The sequence below is a fragment of the Crinia signifera genome, chromosome 12, assembly GCF_055691185.1.
Source record: "Crinia signifera chromosome 12, ASM5569118v1, whole genome shotgun sequence".
NCBI lineage: Eukaryota > Metazoa > Chordata > Amphibia > Anura > Myobatrachidae > Crinia > Crinia signifera.
Genome location: NC_139228.1, coordinates 51473954 through 51496295, shown reverse-complemented (window position 1 = coordinate 51496295; position 22342 = coordinate 51473954). Strand labels below are relative to the sequence as shown.

The following is a 22342-nucleotide window of genomic DNA, read 5'->3' as shown; positions in this document are numbered from 1 at the left end:
ACGGCAGAGGAATCAGTGTTACCAATCAACATCTTGGAGCTGAGAGCTGTCTGGAAAGTGATGTCCTTGGCGGGAGACAGGTTACGGAACCTCCCTTTGAGGATTCAGACCGACAATGCCACAGCTGTGGCGTATCTGAATCACCAGGGAGGTACACGCAGCAGATTGGCCATGTGGGAGGTGTCCAGAATCTTCCTATGGGCGGAACAGAATGTTCCTGCTGTATCGGCTATATTCATTCCAGGAGTGGAGAATATAGAAGCAGACTTCCTGAGCAGGGAGGAGCTCAAGGAAGGAGAATGGAGCTTACACCCTCAGGTGTTTCACCAGATCACTTTGATGTGGGGAACTCCGGATGTGGACCTGATGGCATCCAGGTTCAACCATCAGGTGCCCAGGTTTTATGCCAGAATGAGAGATCCGCTAGCAGAGGCAGTGGATGCCATGACTACTCAGTGGCAGGGAGATCTTCTTTATGCATTCCCTCCAGTTCCAATGTTAGCGAGACTTTTGAAGAGGATACAGGACCAGAAGGTTACGGTGATCCTTGTGGCCCCGGATTGGCCAAGGAGGTCCTGGTACTCGAGGCTTCAGAGGTTGTCTGTGGACTCATGGCGTCTACCTCTGAGTCCAGATCTGCTAAGACAAGGCCCATTCAATCACCTGGATTCCGATCGATTGATTTTGACGGCCTGGCTATTGAAGCCGCCATTTTGAAAAGGAAAGGGTTTTCTGATGCAGTAGTGCAGACTATGATAAAAGCCAGGAAAGCTGTTTCGTCGGCAAATTATTATAGAGTCTGGAAGACTTACATTAGATGGTGTGAGAGGCGAAAAGCTCACACATCTCACTTCAAGTTATCAAGAATGTTGGAATTCTTACAAGATGGGTTTTCATCGGGCCTAAGCCTTCAATCATTGAAGGTGCAGATTTCGGCCTTATCCATCTATTTCCAAAAAAGAGTAGCCATTTTGCCGGAGATTCAAACTTTTTTACAAGGGGTATCCAGACTGAAACCCCCTTACAAGCAACCAGTAGCGCCTTGGGATCTGTCACTGGTTTTGGATTGCCTTCAGAAGGCACCTTTTGAACCTTTAAGGTCGGCTGACTTTAAGTTTCTCACGTGGAAACTAGTGTTTTTGTTAGCAGTAGCATCTGCTAAAAGAGTGTCAGAGTTGGGAGCCTTGTCATGCAAATCTCCCTTCTTAATTTTTCATGATGACAGGGCTGTTCTGAGAACTGTGCCTCAATTTTTACCGAAGGTAGTCTCTGCCTTCCATTTAAATCAGGAGATAGTTCTACCTGTGTTTCAACCCCCAGAGGGTTCCAAGAAAAGGGACAAGTTGAAGACTTTGGATGTTGTGCGTGCCTTGCGCATATATGTGGACAGAGTGAAGAGTGTCAGAAAGATTGACACATTATTGGTACTGTATGACGTACACAAAATTGGTTGGCCTGCTTCTAAGCAGACTATTGCTAGGTGGTTGCGATCTGTGATAGCTTTTGCATACACCAAAGTGGGTAGGCCTGTACCGGCCAGAATTAATGCGCATACCACCAGGTCAGTTGCCACCTCTTGGGCGGTTCGACATGGGGCCACAGCTGAGCAGGTTTGCAGAGCTGCCACTTGGTCATCTGTTCACACATTTGCCAAATTCTATAGATTCCATGAGTTCGCGTCGGAGGACGCATCATTCGGGCGAGCAGTGCTGAGAGCTGCAGACCTGAGCGTACCCTCCCAAAGGACCGGCTCTGGAACGTCCCAGTGTTGAGCTGTGTCACCAGGACCATTGAAAGAGAAAAAGGGATTTTTGTAAGAACTTACCGTTCGAATCCCTTTCTCTGATATGGTCCTGGTGACACAGCGATCCCTCCCTTACGCTCAGTAAGTATGCCAGAAGTTTCATGATGTTCATGTTAAAATGGTTAAAAGTTAACAGTTTCTGTTATAAAATGTGCATATAATATGTGCAGGCGTTTGTACTGAGTTAATGTATTCCAGTGGCTTTGAAAGATTGAACTGAAGAGTCCAGGGATGCAGTAGGGGAGGAGCCTACCCTCTAAAGCTTTAGGATAGGTGCCTGGCTCCTTCGGACCCTCCTACATCCCAGTGTTGAGCTGTGTCACCAGGACCATATCAGAGAAAGGGATTCGAACGGTAAGTTCTTACAAAAATCCCTTTATCATTATTTTTTAATATTTGTTTTGGTACTTGTTTAGTAGCACGGCGCCAGCGATTTTTATCTCAAGCATCGGGACCTAAAAAATTGTGTCGATCGCATCACATGCAACCAAATCGCATGCGATGCGATCAACGCGATTTTTACATTGGAATCAATGTAAAATGGTCCCTGAGACCCAATTTTACATTGGGGCCAATGTAAAAAGCCCCCGAAAGCCCAATTTTAATTGCATCCCCCCCCCCCCCATTGTTAACGCCACCCCACGATGAACGCCAACCCGAAGCTTGGCGAGCGCAGCGAGCCCGTGAGGGGCGGAGGTACGCGTCCTTCGACCTTTTCATACCCCCACTATCCACGTCGGCGTGGAGTTGATTTTATAAGTGTGGCGAGCGCAACAAGCCACCGAGGCCGAAGCGTAGCGAGAGCGCAGCAAGCCCCATGCATAACTTCACAGGTATACGCTGCGCTCGCCACACTTTATAAAATCAGCTCCATGCCGACGTGGATAGTGGGGGTATGAAAAGGTCGGAGGACGCGTACCGCCGCCCCTCGCGGGCTCGCCGCGCTCGCCACGCTTTGGGTTGGCGTCAATAGTGGGGTGGCGTTAACAATGGAGGGACATTTCACATACTTTAAACCCATGACAGTGCATATACAATCAAAAATTGGGCACATTGGCCCATTTCCCATCGTTACCTATGTAAAATCGCGTTGATCGCATCGCATTCCATTATAATGGCATGCTATGGTCGCGATCAACGGGATTTTCTCCTTGCCGGCAATAAAACCACTTAATTGACAGAAAATCACGTCCATCACATACCGTAAATTACCTTAACTTAAGGTATGCAATCTACCATGACGGGCTCCGTGCTAGGAAACAAGTACCTTTGTTTTATATTGTTTGTATCACTGGCCAGAGAGTGATAGTATAATAAATATTTATTATTTGGGTATATACATTGTTTCTAGCGCGGTTTTATGTAACTTTCCTACTGTTCTGTTTTTCTCTGGGAATAGGCATTTCCCTATGTAACGCTGCTAGAACCATCTGCATATAACACACGTGTGCACACGTGTGTGTGTGTATGTATATATGTGTATATATATATATATATATATATATATATATATATATATATATATGTGTATGTATGTATGTATGTATGTATGTATATAATATATATATTATTGGTAGGTGGACCGTCACTCCCAATATCATGGAATAACCATCACTGGTGCCCTTGCAGCTTGAAAAGCAGGTATATCTCGTGAGAACGGAGTGCCGCGCCCACCACGAGATATATATATATATATATATATTCACAAACATATCTCAGAATCACAGGATCTTACTTCATTTTGCTTATATGCGGTTGTGTATAATAATAATTTTATTTAATAAATACATTGTGGTTACTGGATTTAGCGCCAATATTTTTGTTCTTGTGTTTCACTTAAGGGAGTCTCTTTATTGTGCTTTAGGGAGTGGGGGGTCCCAGATCCTGTGCCCCTCTCCCCTGCTGCAGAAACCGGACATTGGGAATAGAGAGGAGAGGCTGCCGCAGCATCACAGCCTCTCACCCTACTCAGCACATGCTGCTCAGTGGCGTGTGCAGAGTGGGGGAGAAAGGCAGCAGCAGCCTTTGCGCCGGCACACAGCCCACACCCCTGCCATTTTTTTTGTAAACTGGGGTTATGCTCCCTCCTATCGACCACACCCTTTTCCCCCAGGGCTCTGTGGCGCTTTTAAGCTTTCTAACGACATATCAAAATGATTGAAAACAACAGAAATAGCACAGACCTTTATAACCTTTTACACACTCCGCTTTCCCCTGTTCGGCAAACCGTCAGAGGGGCAAAAACAGCGCCGGACATTTAACTCCTAATGTACAGCTGCTGTGTCCTTTCATACGGGCCAGTCACAGCCCGGCCGCCGGGTAACAGCCGGATCTAACCACTGGAAAGGATAACTGCCGAGCCGTGGCCATCCCGTCCTAACAGGTCAGTGTATGCAGAGGGAGATGGCCTTTCACACACACACAGGTCATTTGGTGTGCGGTCTTAGCTCTCCCCCATCTCCCAACCGATCATCACTGTACTCCCACCCTCAGAATTCCACTGCACCAGCTCACGGAGCCGGTGTATGTGAAAAGCACAAACGTCAGGCAAAGTGCTGGACAAAGTTTGCCGGTCGAAAACGGTGTGTGTGTGAAATAGCCCTTAAGGCAGGGCTCGACAAACCCCGGGTGCCAGATTGCCACGGCGACCAGATTTTGCTTCCTGCCGACCAGATTTGCCAGGAAGCAGATCTCTCCGGACAGAGTGGTGGCTTGCGTTAATGGCAGCAGCCGGCAGACCAGTGGACAACTCATCCGGCTGCTGCTGTATCTGAGCAGGACCACAGACGGGCGCCGCAGCTATTTCAAAACTCAAGGAGGGACAGTGGCTGCTTTTTGCGGGTGACCCAGGGGCACAGGGATCACCAGGTGTCACTCCATCGGGTGCCCCGATGAAGTGCTCCTCCACCGTGACCATGTCGGCTCCATGCACCATTCCCCCTCCTGTACACGGTCCTGCACACAGAGCGGCGGCACACAAACACACACAGCGTATACGCAAGGTGACAACTGGCTGCTGCTGTATCTGATGGATCAGGTCCGCAATGCGGCTATTTTAATCTCAAGGCTTCAATCAGAACTCACTGCCGGCACCTGATTGGCTACCGAGCCGCAAGCCAATCGAAGAGCTTGCGGTTTGGCAGCCTATCAGGTGCCGGCAGTGAGCTCCGATTGAAGCCAGCGGGGGTGAGTTGTCATCTTGCGCTCTGTGTGTTTGTGTGCCGCCGCTCCACATGCAGTACCGTGTACAGGAGGGGGGAATGGTGTGGCCGTCACGGTGGAGGAGTTATGCCTGGTGATCCCTGTGCCATGTGTTTGTACCACAGTCTATATAAGTTCTGTGTATATGGGTGTTCTGGAAGACTCAGTGGTGCAGTGTTATGTGTGTATCAGTGTGGTGAGGAGACTCAGTGGTGCACTATTGTGTGTGTGTGTGTGTGTATCAGTGTGCTGGGGGGGGGGGGGGGTCAGTGGTGCAGTGCTGTGTGTATCAGTGTTCTGGGGGGACTCAGTGATGCAGTGCTGTGTGTGTGTGTATCAGTGTGGTGGGGGGCTCAACGGTCCAGTGCTATGTGTGTATCAGTATGCTGGTGGGGGCTCAGTGGTGCAGTGCTGTTTGTGTATCAGTGTAAATTGTTGAGGCACACAGTCCCTCTTTTTAGTTTGTCTGGCTCCTACACTTTCATTCCGGCTCCTGGATTTAAATTTTTTTTTGTAGAACCCTGCCTTAAGGGGTCGTCCGATTAAACCCATCTTCGAACTTAGATTGTCCCTTAAGATGACATGGTAGTTTGCAAAGTTTGAAGATGATTAGTTCAAGCGTTCAAGAGTTATCATTAAAAACACCCACCCACACACGGACAGACATACATATAGCACCCACCAATTGAATGTTTTGGTGTGCAGACTTTCTAAAGGTCCATACACACTGGCCATTTTTTCCCAGCATGTATGGACAGCGATGATCGCTGTCATCGATTGGGGGGGGGGGGGGGGAGGCGCTCACATACCGACTGAGAGGCTTTCCCCCTGCCCGGCGCTCATCTGCTGGTAATATAAGCAGCTTGCACGGTGATGATGCGGGAGCGCTCATCATCGGGCCGTACACACAAAGCACCAACTTGAGTGGCTTTCAGTTCAAAATCTCCCAGTGTGTATGAGCCTTAAATGTGCTATATATCTATATCTGGGCATATAGAAACCTTTCCAATATATTAGCATCATCTAATGTATTTCCTTGTTGATTTGAATACATGTCTGAGATAGGAGAAGATAATAACAGGGTTTGTGCCTATTAGAGCTCATTAATCCTGAATGCAATTGGAAAATGTGTTTGAAATATATTAGGAAGAGGAAATATACCAGTGCGATCTACAGGGAATGGGGTCAGGGTTATTTAATATCTCCATTAGTGATATTACAAGTGATCTGGAACGGAAGTCGGCTGTTTTGCTGATGACATGCGGATATTTCTGGGCGCCAGCAAAATGACTAATGAATTTTCCTAATAGAAGGATCGTGACAAGTAATTCTGCAAAGTGCAACGTCATGTGCCGCTAGCATAGATCGGAGCAGCAGTGTAGCACCACAGCATGTATTATATATAATAATCTTTGGAATATGGATATGTACAGACACCGCATATCCGCAGGGACTTTGCGTATCTGTATCATTGTATAGTAGACCTATAGTATTAAATCTGAAAAATTAAATTTAATTTAAAAAAGAAGTACGGTAAGTAGCGGCTTCATATCATGTTGTGTGTTTCCTTCACTACTTGGTGTACTCCCAGCGTTTAACATTCACACCAAGTCATGTGACACCTATGACATCGCAACATTCCCTTTCCAGTGATGATGTCATCAAATAAGAACTTATTCTCCCACTGGGTGACACTGAAGCCTGTGAATAGCGTTTAATCATATCTTACCAGGGCAAGCAGTGATTTTGTAATGGATAAAGGGTTATGTCAGAAACCTGCCCCCTCACCTATACACAAGGAAGGGTGTAATGCTATTTCTGTAATTGTAATATGGGCATGGACGCAGCTAAGATATGATACATATGAGGTGACAAACTCTTCCCACACAGCCGTGTCTATAGAGGGTTAACACAGAGTGCAGTGTACATGTACAATACAATTAGTCTAATGAACCTCTGATTGGGTTTACGGCCAGTTGTTTAATTCTGTAATGAGTTGCGACAGATGGGAAGCTATCAGTGAGCTCTGCTGCATTAATAATAATAATGATTTAGCGGAGTATTGCTACTCGCTGTATGTAGCATTTGCTCGCTTCTCTTTGTGGGCGAGATGTATTAAGCTTGCGGAGTGATAAACCACCAGCCAATCGGCTCCTAACTGGCATGTCACAGGCTGTGTTTGAAAAATGACAGGCAGGAACTTATTGGTTGGTGGTTTATCTATCTCCGTTTTATCAGTTTTCAAAGCTTAGTACATCTCGCCCTATCTCTTTAGTACATAACCATTATCTTATCATGGTGGACAGATAATGAGATTGTGTTATCTCTTTGTTCTCCAGTGGTGTGAAGGTGCCCACACACTAGAAAGATCTGCGATCGTAAGATGTGCGCATAAATTAGCCTTGAAATCTTTTATCAGTCCTGGACCAAAGATTTCAGGCAAGCGCACATCTTCACCAAAGATTTTTCTTAAGATCCCGTGTGCGTTCCTATGGATCTTTTGTTAAATCTTCTGATCTTTCGTGCAGCACATAAGATCAGAAGATTCAGCTAAAGATCCATGGGAGCGCGCATCGGACCGATATCGGCCGATTATCGGTAAACATCGGACGATATATCGGCCGATTTATCGGAAATCGGCCCAAAAATCGTTCTAGTGTGTGGGCACCTTGAGATTACTTGTTATAAAGGTTTCCATAAAATACTTGAACAGATAGAATTTGGTCATAATCAGGAGGTATGAGGCATTAGTTGCCACAGTGAGGCACTATTTTTAGGCTCTACATATTGGGTACAGCTATGGAAAAAAAGTAGTTAGAGGGTCATGCGTGTGATATATTCCTGTCCTTTTGGTGAATCTGATTATATATGACGTAGAGTCTGTTACAATTAATGGACAAGAGCCTTCATGTGACATCTTTCTCTGTTTGTAGTCAGACTTGATGCAAGAAGCCAACTTGATAATGGCCAAGATGAACTACATAGAAGGAGACTATAATGATGCACTCAGTATTTATGCTCGCATTGCGCTAGATGACATGCAGCTGGTGGCTGTGCCTCCGTACAAGCTACGCCTGATCGCTGAAGCCTTTTCCACCAAAGGTAAGGAATCCATGCCGCTTCGACACAACTAGGATGGGAGTTCTATTTCACATGGAATGTTGCTATTGGCAACCAATCAGAATCTACTACTTATTTATTTAGCACCTCCTAGAAGATAATAGTATCGGATCGGTTGCCCATAGCAACAGCCGTTCTGAAATAGAACTCCCATGTTAGTAAATTCCCCCCCTCTGTGTCTAAGCAGCACTTCTGTGGTCATTATATGTAAGGCGCACTACTACTGTGGGGATTGTGTATAAGGGACCCAATTTTGTAGCATAACATGTATAAGGGGTACTACTGTGTAACATAAGAATGTGCTATTGTGTGGAGTTATTTGATATTGTGTGACCGCACCCCTTCCTTGTGAGACCCCTGTCCTTTATAAAGTATGGGAGATAGGGCACATATTTATTTGCAAGGGCTTTGAAAACCATGGCCCCACCTCACCAGGACCACTTTAAGCCCTGTCAGTGCTGATCTGTCAGGGCTGTAGAATGCAATCTAGTTGATCCCTGTGTGCAGGCCTCATTAAGCTGGATGAGCACAGCCTCAGGGAGAGCAATACGTGCAGGCCTGTAGGAGATACCCTGAGGTGGGCAAAACTTAATTTCCCCTTCCCCCGGGGCAGGATGCTTCACCATCTCCCCATTTTATTCTGTGCTGTATAACTATTAGTAACGTAGAGTAGTGCTGAATATGACCTTGCAGGTGCACAGACTCCAGCCTGACAGACAGTGGTTATATAGAGATGATACGTGCCCTGTAACATGAGACCCGTCTGACAGCCACTAACCCTCCTAGAAGTTTAATGTTGTGCTAAACGAGATAAGTGGTCTGCGGGTAATTAGGTCTATATTTAGTGAAATGTGTAGTAAGTGCTGGTGATGCACAGGTGAGGTATCAGGTGTAGTCAAACAAGTAGCCAGACACTGGGCCTCCTGTGATCTGCGGCTTCATCAAGATACGCATTTTACCACGCAGTCAGCTGTAGATTGGGATTTTACTTTGGCACTTATATTGGAGCTATATTCGGTGGCTGCAGGAAAGTTTGGGCATATCCTATGTTCAGACAGCAGGGGGCACTGTGTCATTAGAAAGCACCGTTCTCCAAGATCCACTTGGCAGAGATCAGATTGCAATTAGCTGGTGGCCTTGGTGACAAAGTGACGGTTTTGCAGCAGAGCCATTAATACTACTATGTCATTAACGTTATGTCATTGCTGCAAAGATCAAGCTGATGAGAACACACAGGCTGCAGGGCAGGGTTATCTCTCTGCTGGGTCCCAGCACTGCAGTGAGAGGCTTCCAACCCCCGGCGGTCAGTGCAGTTATCCCTCTGCTGAGTCCCAGCGCTGCAGTAAGAGGCTTCCAACCCCCGGCGGTCAAAGCAGTTATCCCTCTGCTGGGTCCCAGCGCTGCAGTGAGAGGCTTCCAACCCCCGGCGGTCAGTGCAGTTATGCCTCTGCTGAGTCCCAGCGCTGCAGTAAGAGGCTTCCAACCCTCGGCGGTCAGTGCAGTTATCCCTCTGCTGGGTCCCAGCGCTGCAGTGAGAGGCTTCCAACCCCCGGCGGTCAGTGCAGTTATCCCTACCTAGTTTAGCACAATTGATTTGCAGAGCACTTTTTAAGTAATTTTGAAATAATACATACATGGTCGAAATTAGTTTTTTGAGTGTTTTTGTGTCTATGTCGACATGGACACCCTATAAGTGTATTGCATGGCTCGGTACACTATTCTCCTTCTATGCCCCTCATAGTAAAATATGAAAAAACGCTTTTTAAAAAAACGAATAAAGAGAAAAACATGAAAAACTCATCCCCATTGTAGCACTTAGTACAGAGACTCAGTCGCACACACATTACTCACATGATTACTGTCACATTACTCAGTACAGTCTCCAGGTGCATCCTAGTTGACACATTTTTTTGGAACAAAAGTTGCCTGATGCCAGAAGAGTCTGGTGCGTCCTGGCGTGCTGTTTTGGCGTGACTGCGGCAGAGATGTATGAGGACACCTCTGTACTGTGATACCAGACACGTAGGAGCTGTCACTGCCTAAATAGCACTAATACTGTGTGTTAGGGAGGCTGCAGTATCATGTTACTGCTCTCTGATGTCTCAGCCAGGAGAAGGCGCATTTATCTATTGACCCTGCGCTCGTCACCATCCACTGGGGTGTTGGCAGGGTACTTGGCAGGAGGGCTGTCAGTACTTAGGGGTAGATTAATCTAATACACACCTATATTGTCACACACTAGCTACCTTCAGGCGACCGGGACCACCATGGGATCAAAAGTGGCGCCCAGCTATGCTAATTTGTTTATGGGTAAGTGGGAGGAGGACTATATTTGGGGTGACCATAGCTGGGCGTCAAATTTGATCCTGTGGCGACGTTACATTGACGATTGCATATTCATCTGGAAAGGCACCCAAGACTCACTGACATCTTTCATGAACTATCTCAACTGTAATGACAGGAACATACAATTCACTACGCAAATAAATAAAAAATCAGTACAATTCCTTGACCTTGAAATCTTTATTGAATCTGGCACAATACACACCAAAACTTATCGCAAAAATGTGGATGTCAACAGTTTTATACTGTACACTAGTGGACACCATAGGCCCTGGTTAGATGGGATACCAAAAGGGCAGTTCCGCCGCATTAAGCGGAATTGCTCTAGAGTACAAGATTTCGAGACACAGGCACATCAACTAAGGGATCAGTTCTTAGAGAAAAAATACAACAATGACATAGTTGACCAAGCATACAAGGAGATAGAAAACTTGGACAGAAGTGAGACACTGACAACTAAATCACCTAGAGTACAGACAGAACAACAAGAAATCACATTTATTACACAATACAATCAATCTTCTAGACAACTCAAAAACATTTTACAAAAACATTGGCATATTCTGGGACAGGATCATCAATTACAGACATATCTGACGGACAAACCTAGACTAGTCTTTAGGAAAGCCCCGGACCTTAGGCAAAAATTGGTTAAAAATCATATCAAATCCAAAGAACTCATACAAACAAGATTGACAGACAGGAAGGGATTCTTCTTTTGCAGCAAATGTGCTGGCTGCAAAAACCTTACAAAAATAACGACCAAAGGAACTGACAGTTGGACTTCTAGCACCACTAAAGATACATTCAAACTCACACAACATCTGTCATGTGAAACTAAAGGGGTTATCTACCTTCTAAGATGCCCCTGTGGTTTGGAATATGTGGGGAGGACAATCAGACCCCTCAAAACCAGAATCTACGAACATATCCGAAACATTAAAATTGGTTACAGAAAACACAGCGTCTCATTACACTTTCTTGAATCCCATGGATCAAACCCAAAAGGACTCACATTCCAAGCCATAGAATCACCCAATATCAACTGGAAGGGGGGGGATCATGTAGAATTATTGAACAAAAGAGAGTTGTACTGGATTTTTACTCTAAAAACCCTACAACCAAATGGCCTGAACATCGACTTTCACAATGGGCACCTAGGATGAATACTGCAGATCCCTTTAATCATACCCTTGCAATATATACCCTGTTTCTTATGAAACACTGAGCAAAGATAGTTTTTCACTCCAGCAGTGATTGACAGACACACCCACTCTCGATGCCGTCACAACGCACCTGAGTGATTACTGGGCTCACCTATCAAAACCCTGGAGGCGTGACCCACCGCCCTACTTAACCCACTCCACGAATGCACATTTGTATCCTTGAAAAAGGCCGTTAGCGGCCGAAACGCGTTGGACACAGCCACAATCAACACATCTCCATCTTCAAGTCTCCTCCATACAGGAGTCGAGACCACACAGCTCCGGCTGACTCTGACACTCCGGGCGCAAGCTTAGCAGCTGAACCCGGAAGTGACGGAAGACGCCGTCGAGCGGTGTGCTACTGCTGCCGCCCGCCCGCACAAGTCTGCAGACAGAGCTCCGTCGTGGGACCGTATACCAACGAGACCAGGTATCGGGTAGGAGTGTAGTGTATCGCCGGGTGGTTTGGGACGCCAACACCCGACGACACTCACCCTCTTACCTTGACCGCACGAACTGACTGCCCTGCTTTCACCGGACACTTTTCAGTGACCCACAATTTCATCTCCTGCATTCCCCTACGTATAGTGACAGCCTGTGCATACCATCCAGTACTTTGCATACTCGCACGGCTCTACCACTGTCTACCATTGCCTCCCACCCCTGACCTACCCAGTTCTCTGTGAGACTATATCACAGGGGCAATACCCCCCACCACCCTCACAGCAATATCTCAGCCCCCCTGCCATCCAGTCTGCAATATTACCACCGTGCAGCAGCTCCTGGTTGGTTAGACGGGGTTACATTGCAAATTTGTTTGCGCATTTACTATCTTTTGTATATCAAATAAACCTCTTAAAGGAACATCTCGTTTCTTTACTTCATTTCAAATCTACCACATACACCACTGGTTTACACAAGAGGTGAGCGCTAGGCTACCCACCTGCGGTCACACACTAGCGTTTGGATATTCTATGTAATCACTGTGACGTCCCATTCTCAGCGCCTATTATTCCACTCGCACTTGATTAATCCTATATTTAGGGGGATATTCAATCTCCTGCAACCATCTCCCAACGGGGTTGATGACTGCAGGGCCCTATTCAATGCTGTCTTCCCCGACATTTTTTTCAAAAAATCGTAAAATCTCACATGTATTCTAGACTGTTACATGGCAACGCGATGGCGCATCATATTCATGCTGCGTATTTATTGCTCCACGTCCCAGTAGTGTTGATATCTGGTGACTGCGTGGCCGTTGGAATACGGATAGTGGGCTTAATTCAGACCTGATTGTAGGACAAAATTGTTCTCAAATTGGGAAAAACCATGCTGCGCTGCAGGGGGCCAGATGTAACAGGTGCAGAGAGAACTAGATTTGGGGGGGTTATTTTGTTTCTGTGCACAGTAAATACTGGCTGCATTACACTGCAATTTCGATATCCGTTTGCACATACCTCACCCAAATCTAAGTCTCTCTGCACATTACATCTGCCCCACCTGCAGTGCAGCATGGTTATGCCCTATTTTGAGAACTATTTTGCCCTGAATTAGGCCCAGTGGACAGTTTATAATGTCTGAGTCTGTTAGCCATGCATTATAATAAACAGTTGTGCACACATATGTTAGCCGCTGAGTCTGGTGTGTTAAAGTCTCCTTCCTATCTGTTATGTGTTGCAGGGCTCTGTCTAGAAAAGCTTCCTAATTCATCTTCCACCAACAGCCTTCATGTGGATCGGGACCAGGAAATCATCACCTGCTATGAGAAAGCTGGAGACATTGCTCTGCTGTACTTGCAGGAGGTGGAGCGGGTGCGTAAATTAGGCGGGAGTTGTGTGTCGTGGGGAGGGGGGGGTCAGTATCTACTGTCTGACCATGTTTTTAACTTTTTAACTGGCAATAACTCTAGGTGCCTAACTCTGTACCCCCCCTGGTGCATAACTCTGTCACCCCCCCCCTTCCCGGTGGCTAACTCTGATCCTCCACCCCCCCGGGTGCCTAACTGTGTCCCTGCCCCCGGGTGCCTAACTCTGTCTCTCCCCCTGGTGCCTAATAGAGCGTACACATGGTGAGATTTGCAATAGTTTTCGATTCAATTTTGCTTATAGAAGCAAAATCTAATCGAAATCGAATGCACATCGAATGCTTTTAGCAGCAATCGATGCAGATTTGATCCCAATGCGAGTTCATGTGTAGTGGAAGTCGGAAAGAAATCTAGTCTTGCCTGTGCATTGAATTTCTGACCTTGTTGAGCTATTGATCTATGACCTTGTTATTGACGATTTACCATCCGGATAGCGTAGTTTAGAATAATGGACTGTAGCTTCATTACGTAAAGCATTTTGTATTTATAGTGTGATGTACCGCTGCAGAGGATACCTGGATTTACAGACAAGGAAGTACAAGAAGCAAATGTAGAACCATGGAATAGAACTGTTGTTACATTGCTATACATAGTGGCCATTAGATAGTGGCTTGCACATTAACGCATGCATTGTATACCCACAAGCACATAGGGGACAGAGTCATAGTCCTGCTCAATTCCCATTACCAGAGTCTTGTGATGGTGCTGGTGGTATGGCCCTTACCAGGCTCTGTAGCTGGGGGTTGAGGAGTGGTGAACAATGGTGACTGGTACGACCAGGTAAAGTAGTGCCACCGCGCCTAATGTGGTGCCTGACACTCACTTCGACACCTCCAATGTAGTGCACATTACGTGTGGCTGCAAGTCTCTGTGGAGAGATAGGATTACATAAGGACAGATACAGTGTACATATTGTTCATAGGGATTCACTTACTCTTCCCATCTGGTCATTTTTGTTCCTCCTTTATCAGGTGCAAACCGCAAATATCCAGAACCGAAGTCCTAAGCCAGGTCCGACAACTCCAGACCAGGAGATGAGCTTTTTCCTGGAGACTGGGCTTCAGAGAGCTCATGTTCTCTACTTTAAGAATGGGTGAGTTCGACGTTGTCCTATTCAGCTTTGTCACCTCATGAATGTTATCCTACTGTATGTCCAGTGTCTTCAGGCAGTGTCTACTTATATCTGTGGCTGGATCAGTCTATGACCTTTAGTCTACTGTATGTTCTTATAGGTCTGGCTCCATCTGTTTGTATCCTTCAGCTGTAGGTCAGACTCCCTCAGTCTATGGGATTCTAGGTCTGGCCCCTAAGTCTACGGGCTTCTAGGCCTGGCCCCCTCAGTCTATGGCCTTCTAGGCCTGGCCCCCTCAGTCTATGGCCTTCTAGGCCTGGCCCTCTCAGTCTATGGCCTTCTAGGCCTGGCCCCCTCAGTCTATGGGATTCTAGGTCTGGCCCCTTAGTCTATGGCCTTCTAGGCCTGGCCCCCTCAGTCTATGGCCTTCTAGGTCTGGCCCCCTCAGTCTAGTGCCTTCTAGGCCTGGCCCCCTCAGTCTATGGCCTTCTAGGCCTGGCCCCCTCAGTCTATGGCCTTCTAGGCCTGGCCCCCTCAGTCTATGGCCTTCTAGGCCTGGCCCCCTCAGTCTATGGCCTTCTAGGCCTGGCCCCCTCAGTCTATGGCCTTCTAGGCCTGGCCCCCTCAGTCTATGGCCTTCTAGGCCTGGCCCCCTCAGTCTATGGCCTTCTAGGCCTGGCCCCCTCAGTCTATGGCCTTCTAGGCCTGGCCCCCTCAGTCTATGAATAGCACCTAGACTGTGTAACTCATGTTGTAGCCCCCTTGTACTGTGTCATTCTGGGTCTAGCACCTTTCTGATGGTATAACTCTGGGTCTAGCACCCCCAGACTGTGTAACTCTGGGTTTAGTAACCCCCTACAATTTATAACTCTAGCAGCCCTACAAAAAATAAGTCGGGGTCTAGCACCCTGCAATGCATAACTCTGGGTCTCCCACGCCCGAATGTACATTTCCTCTGTATGTGTAACACACTGGGGTGCAGTCATAGAGCACATTATGGGATGCCCGTCTTTGTGACTATTGTCAGTGAATGTAGCACTGAAGATGACATGATCTCGGTGTCACTATCACACAGTGCGTGTCCTGGGTCACATGACAACACGCATGTTCTCCTGTACGTGACATGTCTGATTTCTTTGTGATGATTCTGTCTCGGGTTTGTGTTCCAGTTATTTATCTGTATTTATAACATTGTGCTGCAGGATAAATGACCACGAAGATGAACAGTATGTATCCTACCACTGTCTGTGGCTCATGTAGATCCCGCTACACTTGTGCATGTCTGTCCCTTTCTCCCATGTCCAGAACAAAACCAGTCCTTTACCCTGTAGGTTTGGAACAGTAATCACTGTCACCCTGGGGGAGAGAAGATGAATAGAGGACATATGTCTGTATTCATTTTCCACAACTTCAAACCTTGGAGACTTGGAGATATGACTTTTGTATATCCATGTCCTGGAATTACTAGCCTGCGCCCAACGCTATACCCGAGAGCAGTGTGGAATGACTAGAGAGTACCCATGCTATTACCTCCGAATAACTGAGAGCTGTATGTGTGCCCATACTATTACCTCTGTATCGCTGCGAGCTGCAGCATTGGAGCTGCTGGACATGTTCGCGGTTTGTACTATAGGAATAGGCCCCACCTACCAGTGTCACATAACTTACTGGTGTACAACATAATAGTTACATTTTGATTTGTGTTGGCCTCATGCAGCCGTTCCAGCTCTATAGTGCCTGTCCGTGTACATGACCACTTTTTGCACTTTGCTTACCTAAATTCCTCCCACAGCGCCTCTCTCCAAGTTTTGAAATTGCTGATCATTATGGTACCTGAGTGTGTAGCTAGATCCTAGTACATGTGGGGTAACATCCGGGGCGCATTACACGGGATGTATGTTCGTGTGATTTGCATATGTGTAGCAGTATTTAGTGGACTGCGGAACCCAGACTACGTTGTCATGGTATTCCAGTATTTAGAACGGCTCCTGCTGACGTTCACATATAAATATTCCAAGTTTGCGGTATTTGCCTCTGCATTTGCATTTCATGTATATAGTACTGCACGTTAGTGTTCTTTTTTATCAACCAATTCCTCATGAAACCCCTGTCACATGGAAGGCTAGATCGGGTTATTGACTGGGATTCCCTCTGCCGGGGCTTTGAGATCACATACTGTAATCTCCAAACGCTGGCAAGACATCTCTCCATATGCGTGTGTTTACACCTCAGCCTACCAGGGTCCTTCCTTGATTCCACCCTTGTAGCTACCAGGGTTGGATTGCCAGGTATTAGAACAGAGTTATTACTGCAAGCCTGACCCAGGTTTTTTGCGGCAGTGGAACAGGGGTATCATTCTGTGGTTGTGCGATTAAATGCATTTGTATGAAATGCGTGTACAGGCTTAGATAGAATAGAGACTTGGTGTATTATTATATATAGCTTCAGGTGTTTTCTTTAGATGGAAAAGATGCACAAGTAGACATTGATTATTGAAATTATGTGGAGCATGTCTATATTCTGTGCAGACGGACTCTGCTGAGTAATATACTTGGCATGCCTATATTCTATGTGCGAACACTTTCAACCTCCGTCATCCCACACTCACCCACCCTCATGCCCCTCCCTCCTACCCCGCGCTCTTCCTCCTTGCTGCCCCGCGCTCTTCCTCCTTGCTGCCCCTCCCTGCTGCCCTGCACTCACCCTGCCTACTACCCCTCCCTGCTGCCCCACATTCACCCTGCCTACTTCCCCCTCCCTGCTGCCCTACGCTTGGCTATGATACTTGGCATGCCTATATTCTATGTGCGAACGCTTTCAACCTCCGTCATGCCCCACTCTACTGACCCTCATGCCCCTCCCTCCTACCCCGCGCACTTCCTCCTTGCTGCCCCGCGCACTTCCTCCTTGCTGCCCCGCACACTTCCTCCTTGCTGCCCCGCGCTCTTCCTCCTTGCTGCCCCTCCCTGCTGCCCTGCACTCACCTTCCCTGCTGCCTCACACTCTCCCTGCCTACTACCCCTCCCTGCTGCCCCACATTCACCCTGCCTACTTCCCCTCCCTGCTGCCCTACGCTTGGCTATGATACTTGGCATGCCTATATTCTATGTGCGAACGCTTTCAACCTCCGTCATGCCCCACTCTACTGACCCTCATGCCCCTCCCTCCTACCCCGCGCACTTCCTCCTTGCTGCCCCGCGCACTTCCTCCTTGCTGCCCCGCACACTTCCTCCTTGCTGCCCCGCGCTCTTCCTCCTTGCTGCCCCTCCCTGCTGCCCTGCACTCACCTTCCCTGCTGCCTCACACTCTCCCTGCCTACTACCCCTCCCTGCTGCCCCACATTCACCCAGCCTACTTCCCCTCCCTGCTGCCCTACGCTTGGCTATGATACTTGGCATGCCTATATTCTATGTGCGAATGCTTTCAACCTCCGTCATGCCCCACTCTACTGACCCACACTCACCCACCCTCATGCCCCTCCCTCCTGCCTCGCGCACTTCCTCCTTCCTGCCTCGCGCACTTCCTCCTTCCTGCTTCGCGCTCTTCCTCCTTGCTGCCCTGCGCTCTTCCTCCTTGCTGCCCCTCCCTGCTGCCCTGCACTCACCCTCCCTGCTACCTCACACTCACGCTGCCTACTACCCCTCCCTGCTGCCCCACATTCACTCTGCCTACTGCCCCTCCCTGCTGCTCCACGCTCACCCTACCTACTGCCCCTCCCTGCTGGCCCGCACTCACCATCATTTCTGCCCCTCCCTGCTGCCCTGCGCTCACCCTTCCTGCCGCCCCGCACTCACCCTCCCTGCTTCCCCACACTCACCCTACCTACTACCCCTCCCTGCTGCCCTGCACTCACCCTCCCTGCTGCCACACTCACCGTGCCTGCTCACCCTCCCTGCTGCCCCACACTCACCCTCCCTGCTGCTCCACACTCAAACTCACTAATGCCCCTCCTTGCTGCCCCTCTGCTGTCCCGCCCTCACTATCATTTTTGCCCCCCCTGCTGCCCCGCACTCACAATAATTTTTGCCCCTCCCTGCTGCCCCGCACTCACGAATGCCCCTCCCTGCTGCCCCGCACTCTCCCTCCCTGCTGCCCTGCACTCTCCCTCCCTGCTGCCCCACACTCTCCCTCCCTGCTGCCCCGCACTCTCCCTCATTGCTGCCCCTCCTTGCTGCCCCTCTCAGATGCCTCGTCCTCACTATCACTGCTGCCCCGCACTCAAACTCACTAATGCCCCTCCCTGCTGCCCTGTACTCTCCCTCCCTGCTACCCCTCCTTGCTGCCCCGCAGTCTTCCTCCCTGCTTCCCTGCCCTCAGCAACTGCCCCTCCCTGCTGCCCCGCACTCTCCCTGCAGTCAGAGAGATGCGTCATTCTGCAGTACTTTAACACATCTCAGAAGAACACATTTGGGAAATTGACCACTTCAGAGTTCTTGCTGTAATCAATAAAACCTGCTCTGCTGCCTCTGACCTATAATTGCTCTGTGCAATGGATTATGGGGAATGTTTTAGTGAAGGTCAAACCTCTTGGCTCGGGCTAATGGCGCTGTATAGGGTGTGGGGGTCATTGTTGTCCTGTAACTGTGATAAATGAGATCCCTGCCCACTCTGACATGTATAACTAATAAAGCTTTATCTTCCCTGTGCTCGCTGATCCCACAGCAGAACCGAACAGCACCGTAACGGATCTCGCTAAACCCAACACGTTTTCTTTATGAAACCATCTTAGGCTCTGGGGGAGAAGTCGCATGCAGTCCCCCTTGAACCACCCAGACCACAGGATTGCATACAATATATGGAATGCTATCCAAGCAAAGGATCCTATACATATAGGGGAGTATTCTGATTCACTTGGATAGGCACAATCACTCTCTAATAAACAAAACCATATGCACTGCAGGTGGGGCTGATGTAACATGTGCAGAGATAGTTAGATTTGGGTGGGGGTGTACTTCAAACTGATATCTATATTGCAGTGTAAAAATAAAGCAGCCAGTATTTACCCTGCACAGAAACAATAAAACACCCAAATCTAACTCTCTATGCATGTTACATCAGCCCCACCTGCAGTGCACATGGTTTTGTCCATTAGAGAGTGATTGTGCTTTTCCGAGTGAATCAGAATAACCCCCACAGTGCATGCCACTGATCAGATGCGAACAGACAGTGCTTCGGATTGGAACTGGAAGGGGGACACATGCAATTAGACACTTTTCATCCGATAAATCTCCCATAGGGATTTATTTGCACATAATGCAATCTGGGTGTGATATTACATTGCAGATTGTGTTCACATGTACAGCGGCCATTTCTGGGGAGGGTTATGGGAGAGCCATCTGCTGGGAAGTCTATGATCTGTACCCCTAATGCTAAAACCTAATTTTATTATTATTTTATTACCGTTATCTCTCATTAATGCTGCTCTTATTGCAGTGTCAGTTTTATCCTGACATTTCCCTTGTAGAAGGCTGAGTGGTTATTCTGTGTATTACCGGAGTGATTAGGGTTAGGGGGAGACCGGAAATGAGCTAGCCCTGTAGTGTAATCAGTAGGAATGGAGGCCGCCTTCCCTCTGTCTGCTGCCAATAGGCCTGTACAGTGGCCAAGTTCCCGTCCGGGTAATGGTTATCAGCGTGACGTCCTGTCAGGAGCGGTATTAGGCGGTCTGACAAAGTCTACAATAAGCTCAGCTGATGGGTCTTTTCCAGCCCGGGACCTGGTGCCAATCTACTTTACAGAATTTATTACAGGCGTTAGTACCTGGTGCTGCAGCATGCAGCTGTGTACTGCAGCTAAATGCTGCACGCAGTGGCCTGTACCCCCTACACCTTGTAGCTGATCAGAAGTATTATGTACATGTCCCGATATTTGTGCTGGAGCTGAGGCCTATGACTCCATTTCTAGCCGTTTTGTATTTTAGTTAAGATTTTCAGTATTTTTTTCCTTTGCAAAGTGGGATTGTTTCCATGTTTCCACCCCCGAAATGGATCCAGTATTGTTTGTTACCTGGTTTCATTCATCCTTTCTCTTGGTAACATAATTTGGTTGTACACCTTCAGTTAATCAGTTTGTACATACTCACCTGCTAGCGTTACCAAATGCGTTGGGTTCTGCACCTAGTATTAGGCCTGCACAAATGAGACATAACTGCTACCTAGGACTCATGCAATAGAACATGTACTGTATATTAGTCATCATTTACATAATAAAATAACCCAGATGTGAGTCATATGAGTCTTTATGGAATATTTGGGGTGTTCCCGTTGTTTGGAGACTATAATAATGTAGGAGGTTGGTCATGTCAGTGTTTAGATACTGGTGATGGTTTATAATGATGGGCATTTAATCAGTGTAGCTATTTTAGGAAAGCCGTTTCTATTGCCCGCAGTAAGTCAGATGAGGAAATCTTTGGGATTAAGCTTCGTGCCTCATAATAATGTGATATAAACACACCACCAGGAAAGGTGGTTAATGTGATCTTTGAGGCATAATATCGGAGGCTTTATCTATCAGTGGTACATTCCTCGTTCTTTCTTAATCCAGGAATTTAACCCGTGGAGTGGGCAGATTCCGAGAGATCCTGAGAGCCGTGGAGACGAGAACCACACAGAACCTGAGGATGGTGAGCGGAGGGGGTTTATGAATATTTCCTGTATACGCTGCCCATCTGTCCTGCGCTCTTTCCCAAGCTCATCATCAGACTTTGTGTAACAGAGGTCTACACAAGCCAGTAACCAGAGGGACGGCCCCCTGCCTGAGCAGAGGGACGGCCCCCTGCCTGAGCAGAGGGACGGCCCCCTGCCTGAGCAGAGGGACGGCCCCCTGCCTGAGCAGAGGGACGGCCCCCTGCCTGAGCAGAGGGACGGCCCCCTGCCTGAGCAGAGGGACGGCCCCCTGCCTGAGCAGAGGGACGGCCCCCTGCCTGAGCAGAGGGACGGCCCCCTGCCTGAGCAGAGTAGTATTCACAAACTAAATAAGTTTCCCATTTCCGCCATGTTCCACTCCGGATAGGATGCTTGATGGTTTGCGGCCAGGGCATTGGTGTATTATTTACCTTTGGCTCCCTGCTAGTCTACAATGTCCCTCTCTGCCCAATATTACTGTATGATGGTACTACCTACCCCATGTCCCCTCAGGACTTGACCAGGTACTTTGTCCGCAATATCCCTCATTGGACATATTCTAGGTCACTGGGAGTGATTGCCCATCATGTCTCTGCCACCATACATGGAAAGTTACTTCTACCATTTTGTTTTGGCACAGTAGTAGCGATATCACATGGAGCATGTTGTAATCTAATTTTTTTTGTTTCAGACGATCGCCAGACAGCTAGCGGAGATTCTGCTCCGGGGCATGTGCGAGCAAAGTTACTGGAACCCGCTAGAAGACCCTCCCAGCAAGTCGCCCTTAGATGATCCTCTCCGTCAGGGGCTCAACACGAAAAGCTATGCTCTGAGCCGGCGACCTCGAGTTTACATGGGGGAGAAGTAAGTCTCCGATTCCTACCTCTTAATGGTCTTTCAAAGTGATTTCATTTTACTTAAGCATTATCCCCTGAATTTATAAAGAGATGCATGGATTTTCCTGACTTCCTCCTAATAAAACAGCTTCCCGTGCAGCCATTGGTTCAGTCTCTGTCAAGTTATTCCTTACTCCCACCAGAGCCAGTCTGTCAGCCTTATTCTTAGCTTTCTATGCAGCTATTGGTTTTGTCTGTTAACCTTTCTGTTTCT

General features: G+C 47.9%; 1 protein-coding gene across 3 annotated transcripts in view; it reads left to right on the top strand.

Moving 5' to 3' along the window:
* TTC7B (tetratricopeptide repeat domain 7B) overlaps positions 1-22342 on the top strand; it is a 71480-nt gene that overhangs the window by 16674 nt on the left and 32464 nt on the right. For all 3 annotated transcript variants that reach the window (XM_083166395.1, XM_083166393.1, XM_083166394.1), the window contains exons 3-7: positions 7939-8107; positions 13354-13484; positions 14509-14630; positions 21153-21231; positions 21924-22096. In XM_083166395.1, the coding sequence (XP_083022521.1) occupies positions 7939-8107; positions 13354-13484; positions 14509-14630; positions 21153-21231; positions 21924-22096 (674 nt within the window). The remainder of the gene's footprint in view (positions 1-7938; positions 8108-13353; positions 13485-14508; positions 14631-21152; positions 21232-21923; positions 22097-22342) is intronic.